Source organism: Solanum dulcamara, chromosome 1, assembly GCF_947179165.1.
Source record: "Solanum dulcamara chromosome 1, daSolDulc1.2, whole genome shotgun sequence".
Classification (NCBI taxonomy): domain Eukaryota; kingdom Viridiplantae; phylum Streptophyta; class Magnoliopsida; order Solanales; family Solanaceae; genus Solanum; species Solanum dulcamara.
Window position 1 is genome coordinate 9,291,852 of NC_077237.1, and position 15,220 is coordinate 9,307,071.

Genomic DNA, 15,220 nt, shown 5'->3' on the forward strand with positions numbered 1-15,220 from the left:
TTACATGTTTCACTTACAAAATGCATATTTGAATTAAGCAATTTTCCTATCTAATTTCCATACACATGTTGATAATCACCTAAATCAATGAAAAAGGAAGACATAAGTTGATTGTTCTGAAGAACTGGAACCGAAACGCTATGTCGGGACGGGGGATGGAAAAAGAAACAGCTCTTAAGAAATGAATTAGGCTTCCAATGCTTTTCCACGCTCAATGAGACACACCAACCTCGGGATGCTTTACTCCTAATACCACAAGGTTCCGAGACGGAGCTTAACATGAATCTTGGTTAAGAACAGAGATGATATACATTTTAAACGGAACACGATTCCATGGATAGTTTCATCCGAGATCGTGATGGAGTACATACCTTACGATCATCGTTTTTGTCAAATCGGGAATGTATTTATTTATTCATGATAGCAAAAATTAAGCAAATATGATGAATACTGTTTATAAAATAGGGAATTAATTTAAATTTAAAAGATTGAATAGCAGTCCAGTTGTCTTAAGTTAGATAGTAAGAAGTATAGCCTGAAAAAGACTAACAAATATCGATTGACCGGATAATTTAATCCTAATATGATGAACAACGTTCACCCTTAATCTCCTCATCTTCATCGAATATTACAAATCTTACAATTCATTACTACAACTAGGCCACACTCTTGGGAGCTAATCTCGTCATTTTTGTTACGTGATGATACTGAGGAAACCCATAATCTTTTGTATGATTATTTGTCTATTGCCTGGTTACAAGAGTACAGAAGAGCCTCTCAGCAAGGGCAAGACAAAATACCCTGTGAAGTCTCCTTTTAAGGTGGTGTGCTATTCTTGGCTCGTAGAATGAAATGCTTGCCTCACATGGGATAAACTTCAAAGAAGAGAATTTCAATTGTGTTCTAGATGCTTTTTGTGCGGAGCTGCTAGGGAAAATAACGGTCACTTATTCATTCATTGTCCTGGAAAATTATGACCCTATTCTTGAACATGGTAGGAATCAGATGGTCAATGCCATCAACAAGGGTTGATTTACTGAAATGTTGTAATCAGAATGACGGGGCAGTTAGTCAGAAAATTGGTGGAAACTTGTCCTTACTTGTATATGGTGGACTATTGGGAAGTGAAGCTTTTGAAGACAAATACGATTTTGTGCAGAAAATCAAGATGAATTGTATTTTTTTGTTTCATTTTTGGTATAAAAAAGCTAAGTTGAGGAGGCTGAATCACTAGTTGACATGATAGGATCCTTGTGAAGAAATAGCCTAAGCTTGGTTGGGATTTTGTCAAGTCCTTTTGCATTGTTATGGTGCAACTTTAATATATATTGGTAGCTAATGTTAAGACGTCACGAGATTGGCCATCACTAATGTTCTATATTAAGTTTTTTTTAATGATATAAGTTGTTTTACTGAAAAGGCATCAAGAAGATGTATGAAAGATTACAAATCAAATGGTTATAACTCCAAATAGTGCAAAAAAACAAGTAAGATCTGGGAGTTAAGAACCGGAAGCAAAAAGTTCAAGGCTGCTAAGCCACTGAGAGAGAACTGATAAAACCTTGAAGGCGGATGATATCATTTATAGGAGAAAGGTTGCTCCAGCTATAAAGCTTCAACAAATACTTAGATCTAAGAGAAGCAATTGGGAGTTGAAGTCCCATCATGACATCTTTTGTTTCTTTCTGTCCATAAACACCAAAAAATACTAGTTGGGATCATCTATCAGATCTTGTTGATGGTCTTGTCACTTTCCATGAACTCCAACTTTCAACTGCTTGTTGTAGGTTGAGAGGGGTTGTCCAGCTAATTCCAACAATTGCCAAAAATATAGTCCAAAAATCAGCTGCCTCAGGGAAATGCAATAGCAAGTGGTTTACAGTCTCTAAGTTGTTTTGGCACATAAAACACAAGTTCACCACTGGAATACCTCTTTTTCTCAGGTTGTCCTGGGTTAAGATGGCATTATGAAGGGCTGTCCAAAGGAAATCCTTAACTTTTGGGGGGAGTTTTGTATTCCAGACCACCTTCCAGGGCCAAAGTGTTGTCATTCCATCTGTTGCATTCAATTGATCGTAACATGTTGTCACTGTGAAGATGCCTCTCTTTGAGCCCCCCCCCCCCCCCCAACCTATTATTCTAAATTAGGTTATGTGTCTCAACAATCAAACAGAACAGTTGAAGTCCGAATCACATAGTAATTTAGGCTTTAGGATTGAATGACTCATGATATTATACTAAACCATAAACTTGTGCGCTGCACATTTTTAAGTACAACAACACACAGGCGACGACAGTGGTTAGAACAAGGAGCACAAAGTATACTTTCCTTGCAAAAACAAAGCATACTGAAGTAATTACTTAGGAAGATAAGTTCTCATTTATTCTTCAAACAAGGATTATCCATTTCCGTGATACAAAGAACTACCATCAGTACACCACTCTAGGTAAAATCCAGATGCACAACTAAATTGAAAATTCAGCTAGTGCCTGGAAAACTGAAATCGTGAACAATAATCACAAAATCAAAGTAGAACTGGAAATAACTTTTCACCATCTTCCACTGCTCCATCCCCAAAAAACCCATGGGAGGGAGGCTTCTTTATGGAAACAATAATCGTGACATAATTTAGTTTCTTTCCTGTCGAAGCGTAAGATTCTTTCATCTACAAACTCATCAAAAAGAGATTTTTCATCTTCAAATTAGATTAGCAAAGCACTGTAGCCAATGAATAGTTCACAAAAAGTGAGACTGATATCAACCCATCAAATTGATAAAGTTTGGTCATTCGCAGAACTTGAACATTGTTGCTTTTAGACATGATCACAAGACATCTGCCGTCTCTAGATTGATCGGGTGTAACCAGCAGTCAATATTCTATGATCAACTTCTTCAGGATATGCTAAATACTAGAAATGAGAGCATTTGATGTACATGTATGCCAATAAATACTGCAAATCTCATGTAACTGAAATCTTACACTGCAACATGATTATACATACTTGAAATAGGTGGTGATCGGTGATGCTTTGAAATCAAAAATGTCAGCCATTCCACTACGTCTTTTCTTGCACGCCACTTTTTGTCAGAATTTATGGTACTTGTATGCCCAAAAGCATCCAAATAATCCTCTGAGACAACATATAGCATGCGCCTTGAACTTCTCTCAGTACCCACCACAGCAAGGATTAACTCCCCTGAGGTATCCTTCAAGAAGTAGTGCACAACACGACGGCCTTTCTCCTGAGAAACAACGTGCTCTTCCCACGAACTAAATACATGACTATCTGTATCCATCCTAATGACACAGAGAAACAGTTTGGATTAATTGAAGAACAGCCCAGTTCTTAAACACCCTTATTCCAGAAACATAAACAATTATTTTAGGTTAGAGTCATGAGCAAACATAATCCTCCCAAGTTCTGTTACAATTTAGGACCCGATCGAACAAACAGAAATGATTGTAACTAAGAACATCAGATACAAAGAACAGATTTCTCCAACAATTAGCCCCTAATGATCATATAAACAATGAAAAACAGCATCAAACCACAACCCCAAATGAAAAACAGACAGAATTTTGCTTAATCCGAAGATAAACTAACCTTGATTCCAGAAAACTCTCAATACAACCCAGCTACCAGGAACAGATATTTTTTTTCAAGAATTACCAACCAAGGACAAAATTCACAATGAAAAGAAAAATGAAGCCCAAACCCACGTGAAAAACGAAATGGGGTTTGCTGATTTTCAAAGATTAATCATGTATAAGAACAAAAACACACAAGATTGAACCAGCATTGAGAAGACATCAAGTGATCACACTTACAAGCAGCAAAAAAGAACCCAGAATTCAAGAAAAACAAGTTAAGCACGTAAATAGTATTAACTGACCTCAAAAATAGCAAAAGTTTGTTGCTTTATAGAGAAACTGAGAGAAAAGCCAGAGAATGCTGAGTTGGGTCTTTTGTCTACAAGCGGTGACAGTTAGGGAAAAGGATAGAGTAAAGAGTAAAAGAACAAGAAAAGAAGAGAGAGAAGGGGGGAGAAAAAGCCAAATGCCATTGTTGCCAACACAAGCAAAAGGTTGAGCTTTGGGTTTTGGTTTGAACTTCTTTATGAAGTGTGGGAGCAATAAGAGGGAGAAACACAAAACTGAAGCTTTTGAGTTTTGTCCTTCACACTAAACAAAAATAGTGTTTCAACAGTATTAGTCACACATATATATATTATTCAAAAATTAAACTAAGAAATCCGATCTTGAACCCGTTTCAGCTCATGTCAGGTCGAGGTAGTGCAGAAAAAAAAACCTGCAAAATTCGATCCAATTTATCGTAGTCGATTATTTAACATGTTGGTTAACTGTATCCTGAAAATACAGTAATTAATTGATTCTAGAAAAATCTCAATACAACTCAGCTACAAAGAACAAATATTTTTTTTCAAGAATTACCAACCAAGGACCAAATTCACAATGAAAAAAAATAATGAAGCCCAAACCCACATGAAAAACGAAATGGGGTTTGCTGATTTTCAAAGATTAATCACGTACAAGAACAAAAACACACAAGATTGAACCAGCATTGAGAAGACATCAAATGATCACACTGACAAGCAGCAAAAAAGAACTGGAATTCAAGAAAAACAAGCTAAGCACGTAATTAGTACTAACTTACCTCAAATATAGAAAAAGTTTGATGCTTTATGGAGAAACAGAGCTTGAGAAAAAAGGCAGAGAATGCTGAGTTGGTATTTTTGTTCTACAAGCGGTGATGGTTAGGGAAAAGAATAGAGTAAAGAGTAAAAGAACAAGAAAAGAAGATAGAGAATTGGGGGGAGGAGGGGGGGAGGAGGAGGAAGAAAAAGCCAAATCCCACGGTTGCCAACACAGAGAAAAGAAAAGGTTAAACTTTGGTTTTTTGTTTGAACTTCTTTGTGACATGTGGGAGCTATTAGAATAGTAATAGGTATATACGATCCTACTTAGAATAGGAATAGGAATAAGAATAGTAATAAGAATAGAAATAGTAAATAGTATCCTAGTTGGTAAAGGATTGTATTGTAGTGTCTATAAATAGGGTCGCTGTGTAATAATGTAGATACACAATTCAATAATATTTTTCTCTTATATTTCTTACATGGTATCAAAGCCTCTACGATCTTGGTACAGAATCAAAGAGCTTTTGCTGTCGGTGGGCGGCTATTACTCATATATGCTGCCTGTTTGGCCAATGGTTATGTTAACAAAAGTAGGATCAATGATATATGTATGAATCTCATATTCAAGGGAAGAAAACTCAATCAGACAGGTCACTATGCGTCAATTTTCGGTGACTTTCTAGGGCTGTTTTGTGTCAACCCCAAATCCATCATTGTTTGTGTAGCACCGTGCCATCTTTCCGGTGACTACTTTTTTCATATTTAATTTGTGTAGCACCATGCCATCTTTTTGGTGTCCAATTTGTATAGAACTGTGACATCTTTCCGGTGGCTACTTTCTTATTTGTGTAGGGTCGTGCCATCATTCCGACCCTACTCATATAATTTCTACTTTTCAGTAGGGTCATGCCATCATTCCGACCTTACCCATATAATTTTGTTTCTCTGATTGTGCCACATTTAGCCATCAAATCTAATACTCCGACGCGTGAGTATGTTCTGACTAATTTTTTTGTGACTTTCTTGTTTAATGTCGACTCTTCTATTGATTCCAAGACGATCCATATATTTTATACCAGATTTTGAGCACTTTTCGGCGATCGCCACATTGTGAAGGAGTCTAGATGGAGCAACCACCTAGTTTTATTGCTCAGGGAGAGTCTGGTAGCCTTGTATGTTAATTGTGTAAGTCACTCTATGCTCTAAAATAGTCTTCTCAAGCTTGGTTTGGGAAGTTTAACACTGCAATTCAGGACTTTATCACTCTGTATTTTATCGACATTATGCATCAAATCCAGTATTTCATGCAAAGACCAAGCACATTGACCGGCACTATACATCAAATTCAGTATTTCATGAGAAGACTGAACGCATTGAGATTGACTGTCAATTTTGTGAAGTCGAGTGATCAACTTGCAGATCTCTCACCAAGCTCCTCATTGGTCCTCATATTAATTACATTTGTAACAAGCTAGTTACATATGGCTTGTATGCACTAGCTTGAGGGGGAGTGTTAGAATAGGAATAGGTATAGACAATCCTATTTAAAATAAGAATAGGAATAAAATAGAAATAGTAAATAGTATCCTAGTTGATAAAGGATTGTACTGTAGTATCTATAAATAGGGTCTCCGTGTAATAATGTAGATACACAATTTAATAATATTTTTCTCTTATATATTTCTCACAGGAGCAACAAGAGGGAGAAACATAAAACTGAGGCTTTTGAGTTTTGCGCTTTACACTAAACAAAATTACTGTTACAACAGTATTAGTCACAGGTCGTCCTTCACGTATAAATATTTTTTTCTATTTAATTACGCTTGAAATAGAAATTTTATTCCAAAATTAAACTAAAAAATCCGATCTTGAACTCGTTTCACACTCATGTCAGGTCGAGGTAGTGCAGAAAAAAACTTGCAAAATTCAATCCAATTTATCGTAATCGATTAGTTAACATGTTGGTTAACTGTATTTTTAAACATGGAAAAAAATCTTTGGCTTATCGAAACAGCCTCTCTATCCCACAAAGGTAGAGGGGTAAGGTCTGCGTACATCTTACCCTCACCAGACCCCACTTGTGGGATTGCACTTGAGCCCACCTCACGGCCCAAAAGACCAGTCCTTTATGATATTGCAATTGTAAACAGCTCTAAGTAGCAAATTTTGAATTGATTAATTCAGAGTATTAATTATCAATCCAGCTATGAGGCCGTTCCACAGAACTAAGAATAAACAGTGCATTACTCATTGCAATCAGTATATAAGACAAGACAAAGAATAATAGGTAAATGAGAAGGGGGTTTAACCACTTCTTTCTAAGCATATAAAAAGCTCATGCTGTTTCTCTCTGTAAACATGAAAAAAGCAATCTGACAGCTTTAGTAATTGAAACCAAAAAATCAGCGATCAAAAGATAACCTAATAAGAATCAAGAGGTTGTAACATGATAATGGAAAAATCAGGCAACAAAATTTCTCTGTACACCTAATTTGAAATACTAAATGAAACCACAAAAATTTTTGTTTTGAAATGCCTTGTGTGCAAATGCCAAAGAATGCATACCAGACAACACATGCCAAAGAATGCATACCAGACAACACATTCTTAAGCCCACAAGGATGTGTATCAGTTTCTCTCCCGAGACCACTTTTCAGTGCGAGAATTTCATTAGGTAGTTGGTAATCATCTAATTCACCACTATATTTGACATCGTGAATAATAAGGATCGTATAGTCGCCACTAGTTTTGTCATAAGGCAATCCCAAAATTCCTCCAAGCGAAATCGTGGATGTGGAAGTACTATTGATTCTCTTGTGGAGAGATTACATAGCAACAGGTTGGGTGTCTCGAATCCACATTATTATCACAAACAATGATGATAGTCAAGCCATTGCAAAAACAATTGATTGCGCAATAACCTGGTTTAGAGTTTGAAGGGCAATCAAGTTTCTGCACATAATCAACCAGTTGAACCGACGATAAAAGACAAGAATAGATTGAAAATATACGATCATTGTGGCACTTTTGGCAAATAAGAAATTCTAGGAATTTTGATCATTTTTAGCATATTTGAGATGCTTCATCTTAAAGTAAGGCTTGGAGATCAATGTTTTCCAAAATTTTATGACACATTTGAGACGAAGAAGAGACCGCACAGATAACTTCCTGAGTATATCAGCAAGTATTTCCTCTGGGAAGTGATAACTGTGAGATAGATAGGACAACAAAGAGTGATCATAGTATTTGAATATTAGACATCAACCAAGAGTTTTAAGAAGATAAAACTTTTGATTTCTTCTATCTACTAATTACAAACAATTACTAATAAAACTGAAACTTTCAAGTAGAGGAAGGGACAGATGAGTGAAGTACTTTTAAGCATTCCCATCATGTTTGACAAAATAACTCACTGAATGCATAAACTGGTGTCTGAATAAAAGGGACTATAAATTGACTTTCTATTACAACCAAATACTATAGCAATGACAAAAAACAACATACTCAGTGTAGTCCCACAAAGTGGAGTCTGGGAAGGGACAATGTATGCAGACATTATCCCCCACCTCAAAGTTGGAGAGGTGGTTTCCTATAGACCCTTGGCTCAAATACCATCACACTAGGTCCAACACATTTTTAACAATTTAAGTAAAATTAAGCATAGGAATTATACACCTTTAGGCAAACAACAAAAATGTGGTTAATAAAAGAACTTACCTCATCAACAACATCCATTTGCTTTGACGGCTTTTGATATCTTCCTTTGTTTGCAATTTTCCTTTTGTGTTCGATTTGAATGCTAGGGTTGTTTTATATTGCTGAGGGAGTGCGTGCGTGGTTCGGGACCTCTCTAAATTACCCATGTACCTATCTCCACAAACACAATTGTAAAAACATCACGGGGCGGGTATTTTGATACCGTCATTTAACTTGTGCTCACCTTTATAAATTTTCTGCACATATACCATTTTAGACATGCCATGTCTGCAGTTAGACTAGACAAAATCAAACTTCAGACATAGTGCCTAAAATTTCTTATGACTGAAGTTCTGTTAAAAATGGTTGCACTTTATCATATATGTCCAAAGAATTTTCTTTGAGGCCCTTGTACTCATTATGTCTAGCATTGAATAGACCGGATATTCACTTATCAAGATCTCAAATCAATGATGGGGTCTGGTTGGCACCTACTAAATGGGCGTCCAAATTGGACCGAATCCTTTGTCGGGCTATGGTTTAGTCAAAGTATGGAGTAAGACATTGATTTCTCAATAAGATCAATTTTTTTGATTGTATGATGAACCCGATGGAAAGTACAGAAACAATTTTGTCCCTTTTTCCGGAATTTCAATTACAAGCCACAGAGTCAAAAGATACTGATGAAATTGCATCCCTAAGATGAACCAACTAAATTTACAAACAGAACAACTGAGATAGTGGTAAAAATGTAAGAACTTTTTGCCAAAATGTAAAGAGTAAAATATACAGTTGGTGTTTTGTTATAACAATGGACTAAAATGTAAAATACGTATCTGCATTTTTCAAAACAATTGTTAGAACAATTTGTCCATTTTCTAAAATTTAATTTAAAAAAAAAGTGGTAATAGATTTTGAAGAAAGAAAAGTCTGAAAAACGAGTGGGGCAACATTTTTGGAGAGTCGGAGTAACATAGCAAACACATACAGGAAACTTCATAAAGTTAAGACTTTTATGCATAACCAATAAGAGAGAGTGTACAATACAAGAGCATGCCAACTTCTAGGCCAATTTGTAAAACTTATACACATAGTAACCCACAGAGTGCACTCGTATAGTAAGCACCCTCCACTTCCAACCCTGAGGCTGTGAGTTCGAGTCACCAAGGGAGCGAAAAGGTGGGAGTTCCCTAGGGAGGGGTTAAAAAAAAAGAGTCCTTGCCTATAGCTCTATAAGATGCCTTTTCCATGTTTTTTTGTCAAAGACCTATACATTTACAAAGGCAAATCGAGCACCATTTAAAGTTACTTACAAGTCAAAATTTACCCACAGTGCCAAAAGTATTTCAGAATTATCGAAAAGAACTAACGACTGCTAGACGCCAGCATTATCACCTGTAGAATTGTCTGAAATCAGTTCTTGTTACCTGCAAGAAAATCAATCCACCATCGCTTTTTCAGTTTAAGCACATCAGTGTCTTGCTTCTCCACTGAGTATTTAGAAGTTGACGCCATTTTGTTGTCTTCAGATGCCACAAGCTTTGGAGCCATCTGCTTTTTGCAGTTCCCAGTTCTTTGATACTGCACTTGGATTCATCAGTTAAACTTGAGCTTATGAACGACTTTATGTCTTTCTTTCCCTTAACTGCAATCCACTTGTCATCTATCCAATCTCTTGAAGTCCTCACGTTCTTCCTTTGAATCTCCAATAATATGTTCTCACCTGTTATTGAGATAAAAAAAAACCTTGGGGCATCAGGCCATGAGCAACATCAATCACTAAAAATCCAAGACAATTAGCCAGAAACTAGGCCTACTGTTTAAAACTTTTTCCACTGATGAGTTAGAAAGCCAATTTATGACAATGCTGAGCTTAGACATATGAGTTCAAGTAAGAATTGAAAATAATTAGACTCCAATTTCGCATCCATTGGCAGTTGAGTTATCCTTTCGCGAAGTTGCTATGCATCAACCGACAAGCAAGAATTCTCCTTTTATTTTTTGTTTTCTATTTCTATTTTAACTTCTTAGTTTTTGGGGACTGTTATTTCTTACCAGGGAAGTAAACCTTAAGATGACGGCTTCCAGAGACATCACATCCAGCAACAACACCTTCCTACCACCCGTCAGACCACCAAGCATCAACTGCAGCTCCTACTTCAAAAGAATAGTCAGAAGAATCCTCCAGAGGCCGGGGCCGAACTGTGAGGCGTCCTGTGCATCTCATGCCCAATTTATCAGAGCCTGCAACTCTGTAGGAAGGAATCCATTCCTATAAATCAAGCAAAGGTGATGAAGAAACAGGGTGAAGGGAGAATGGACAAGTCAATATACGTAAGTAGATCATTAGTTATAGTATATAAAATTAAGTCATAGTCGCAGTGGTTAAGGTACCTCGAGCTTTTGAAGACCATCACAATCCTGGATGTCATGATATTGAACTTTCAGACGTTTTTGTGATACCTGTAAGACCTAACACCTGAACCAGCAGCCTCTCATGCCACTATCACGGCAAAGAACCTCTAAGTTGTCACCAACTTCAAAAGACAGCTTATATTGAGGCTCAACGAGCTGAATTCCAACCGACCCTATGCTTGGAAATTTTATTTTTAACTTTGCATAAGTTTGTGGTTTGGCTTTTGCTATCTGGTTACCATGAATTGACTTTCTGATACCAGAATGGCCACTCTCACCAATACTTCTAACAAGGATAGACTTACATATCGCCCCTCTCGTCCAAAACGCCATGGAAAACAACTCTGAGAAATCGGCGGGTCAGTGCGCTGGGTGCCCAACGCAGCATCTCCTTGAGCAGCAGGAAGAGCAGTTGTAGATGTTCTGGACTTATCAGCGGCAGGAAATGGAGCAGGTTAATGATTTTAAGAACCACCTACTTCCCCTTTCCCGATCAAGAAGATCATGAAAGCTGACAAGGATGTCCTCATGATCTCAGCTAAAAATAAGGACATTCAAGACCTACAATTCCATAGGCAGCTATGGGGTAGATCATCTATCAGGTGTAATCTTAATATTTATGAGCACATAAGCTTTAAATTCTTCATGTACATATAACCATAAAGAAAAGTAAAGAATTCATTGTTGAAATATGGCAACAATATTATGACAACATTTACCAAGTACATCAAACCAAAGGCCAGTATAATTGATCCCGAGCTACAATTGGAGAACTTAATTCAAAAAAGTTCAGCCGCCTGGCCTACATATCTTTAAAGAAAATATACTCTAAAATTGGCTAGTAATTAATTGGGATTGATATGAACATCAAAGCAAAACACAGAACATATACACCAATGTCATAAATGCAAACCATACAGAGGAAGTTGAAAAATGCATCAATATTAATAAGATCACCAAACATGCATGATAATAAGGATCACACATAGATGCATAAGGGGAAAATGAAAAGGGGAGAAAAAGATAAAAGGAAGATCCACACTGCATACTGCACATTCAACACAATAGATCTTTGCAACATCGAAACATAAATAAAAATAAAAGAGAAAAGTTTATTTGTTCAAGTGAAATTCTAAAATGGAGTAAGAAACAAAGGGCAGACTCTACTGATCAAATAGGTCTATTAAAGATTCGATCCTATTTGGAAATGCAACAGATGACAGTCAAACAGCAGCAAGATCACAATCAGACATTTTGTTACCTCATTATTATTAATTTTGTGAGAAGGATGACTTCATTATTCGTTGAATGCTACATAAAACTCCCCCATTGCAACAACAACAACATACCCAGTGTAATCCCACACCGCCTTTAACTCTATCTCGTAGAGATAGAGCGACATGTTTCCAATAGACCTTCGGCTCCCTTGCCCCCACCATGCCACTTAAGGGCCAATTGACCTTCTCTTTCCCCAAGGAAGCGTCGCACCTCCAAGATTATTTCCTTGCTTGAACCCCTTTCTCATTCAGATAGCCCGATTGCATATGAAATTCTATGCTGACAAACAACGTTCAAAAAGAACTCTTTAGGTAAGAGATAAAGTCTATCTCAAGCTTCAGCCATACCGACAATCATCAATAGAGGTGAGGTGAAACCTCAAGCCAAGTGCTAAATTTTACGGTCCCTATATAGTTTTAGAAGGAGTCAGGTAGGTTGCTAACCAATTAGAGCTACCACCATGTGTCTCAAATGAAGCTTCGAGTTGATCCGGACATCACCGCACAGAAACAACTCCTGCTTGCGACGCTGAAGGTCGCCTATTGGTGGAACCATTGGCAATTCTCCGATGGTGTGTCTCGAAAGTGAATAAAACTGTCGAGGTTCACGTACTGGTTCACTGGGCTAATCTGAGCCCCGATGAAGCCACATGGGAAGATTGGGTGTACATACGCAACCCATTTCCCCGGTTTGTTTCTCAATACGACCTTGAGGTCGTCAATTTGAAGGAGTGAGGATTGTAATGGTCACGAAAGGAGAAGCTAGGGATATGAATTGAGGCGATGGGTTCAATGAGTAATAAAGGTTGAATTGGGGATTACAAGTGGACACGGGAGATGACGACATACATTTAATGAGAAGGATCTTCAATGGCCGAGATTAGATGTAAACAAATAAAACCAACAATCAGGATCTCTAATCCCAAATAAGATCAACACACAGGATTTCTCAAGTTTTTAAGGAGCTGATAAATATCCTAAGAGAATCAGGGTTAGGCAGTTACGAAAATACTGGTAATTCTTCTCTCAAAATTCTCTTTACCAATATTCTCTCTTCGCTTCTTCTTCACGGGACAATTATAGCAGTTTCATGCCAACTATGGAGGATTAGTTAGGTTTAATTCAGTTCATACAGTTCCGGTGGTAATTGTCTTGAAGTGATTACATAATAAAATTCCCCTTTCCTATTACAAATTCCTTCACGTCATTCGAGTACATTACAGACTGCGCCTTGCACGTTAGAGCAAGGATGCCATCAACTTTTATGTGAAACCCACACAAAAGACTTATAAATGCTATCAAGAAAAATAAAAGAGAATAGCATCAACACGATACATTCTTCATCGGTTATCTTGCCTATCAATTAGAGCAAGAACTGATTAAATAAAAGGCCAAGAACGGTAAACCCCCTTTTCCCTTTTCTGTCAAAGAGCTAAAATTGATGTATCGGGAAAAGAAAGCTGTACATTCTAGACTTTATCGGGGGGGGAGGGGGGGGATGGCATAGATGTAGAATGAAACTATTACCTCGAAACTAATTAAGTGGTTGAAGTTCCCCCTTTAGCTATTCTTTCAAACATTGTCCCTCCAAGTCTTTAAGGGCCTTTTTGGCCATGATAATTTTCACCTTTTTCCCGGAATTATATTTTGGAATCATGTTTGGACATAGAATTGTTAGAATATACATGTTTTCACATTTTCACTCCAAATAACGAACAAAAATTCAACATTTTTCCAAGTTGTATTCATGTCCAAACACAACTCCAATTTCCAATTACTACTTTTCAACTTCTTTTCAAGGCATAATATATAAATTGGCACCTAAACTTGGCTTCAAATTTTAAGTATGACCTCTAACTTTCATAGTGCACAAATAGACACTTTAACTATCCAAAACTTGAACAAATAGACACACATGTCTTACGTGGCACAATACGCGTAGGACACCACGTAGGATACAAAATTGTCATGTAGGATGCCATGTAGGACGAATGTGTCTATTTGTTCAAGTTTTGGATAGTTAAAGTGCCTATTTGTGCACTATGAAAGTTGGAGGTCATACTTAAAATTTGAAGCCAAGTTTAGAGGTTAATTTATGTATTATGCCTTTTTTCAAATACTACCTTCTTTTTTCAAATTTCACATTTTTTATGTCCAAAACATCAACTAAAATAGTATGAGCCCTACTAGTATCTAAGTACTGATGAAACTCCCTCCAGGGGAGGAACTAAAGTTTCGGTTACGGGTTCGGCTAAACCCAAAAGCTTTGGTTCAAACCCTATATCTGCCTTAAAATATTCATTCACTATGTATAAATTATTAATTTAGAACTCAATAAATTAAAAGGATTAGAATCCTGGACCCACAAACATAAAATCTTGGCTCTGCCTTGGAGTCTCCTTCTCCCTCTCCCTTTTTTTATGCTTTTTCTCGAAGAAGGGCAGGGAAATGACCTATATGAATCCTATATATCAATTCACCTCTATACAGACTTGAATCCAATATTCAAAGGATTCATTTCGGCTGATTGTTTTGAACTCTTCCTCCACCTAGTACAACCCTCTTTGGCTCTTCTATTATTCGGGTTTGGGACCGGAGATGTATTGCAAAATGCAAAATTCACATATGCAGAGTCCTATACAATTTAAATAGATTCACAACATTGCGAATTAAAAAATACTAATCTTTTTCCTATAGGATTCTCCTTTACCATTTATACTATAGCTTTCTATTTATAGCAGCCCAATACCTAGACATAATGAGCTTCTTAATCGCAATAACAAACCAAATTGTGAAGCATGAAGTAAGATTGTCGTGGATCTTCTTAAAATAGCGCAAACTGCATTAACGTCTTGAAATTATCTAAGATATAAAATATATCAAACAACAACAACAACCCAGTGAAATCCCAAAACGTGGGGTCTGGGGAGGGTAAATTGTACGCAGACCTTACTCCTACCAACGTAGGACGGCTGTTTTCGAGAGACCCTCGGCTCAATAAAGCATAAAACAAAGCATAAAAAGGTGTTAGATAAGGCTAAGAAGTTAAGAGGTTAATAAGTTCAAAGCGATATGATACGGCAAATAACAGGGGAGCTACAAATAAAATAGAGTAACCAAAGGACGGAAAATACGGAAAGTACAGAAAGTAATAGATAATAGCAGACATCAG

At 37.0% G+C, this 15,220-nt stretch overlaps 1 protein-coding gene across 3 annotated transcripts in view; it reads right to left on the reverse strand.

Annotated features, from left to right (window-relative positions):
- Window positions 1–15,220, reverse strand: part of LOC129901202 (uncharacterized) — a 34,775-nt gene that overhangs the window by 8,763 nt on the left and 10,792 nt on the right. For 2 of the 3 annotated variants that reach the window (XM_055976336.1, XM_055976329.1), the window contains exons 3-7: window positions 10,751–11,350; window positions 10,412–10,628; window positions 9,784–10,079; window positions 8,378–8,527; window positions 3,004–3,299 (exon numbers count right to left, since the gene is read on the reverse strand). In XM_055976336.1, coding sequence (XP_055832311.1) covers window positions 3,004–3,299; window positions 8,378–8,523 — 442 coding nt within the window. In that variant the 5' untranslated portion in view covers window positions 8,524–8,527; window positions 9,784–10,079; window positions 10,412–10,628; window positions 10,751–11,350. Of the gene's footprint in view, window positions 1–3,003; window positions 3,300–8,377; window positions 8,528–9,751; window positions 10,080–10,411; window positions 10,629–10,750; window positions 11,351–15,220 lie in introns of all 3 variants that reach the window. The other variant, XM_055976343.1, reaches the window with a different exon arrangement.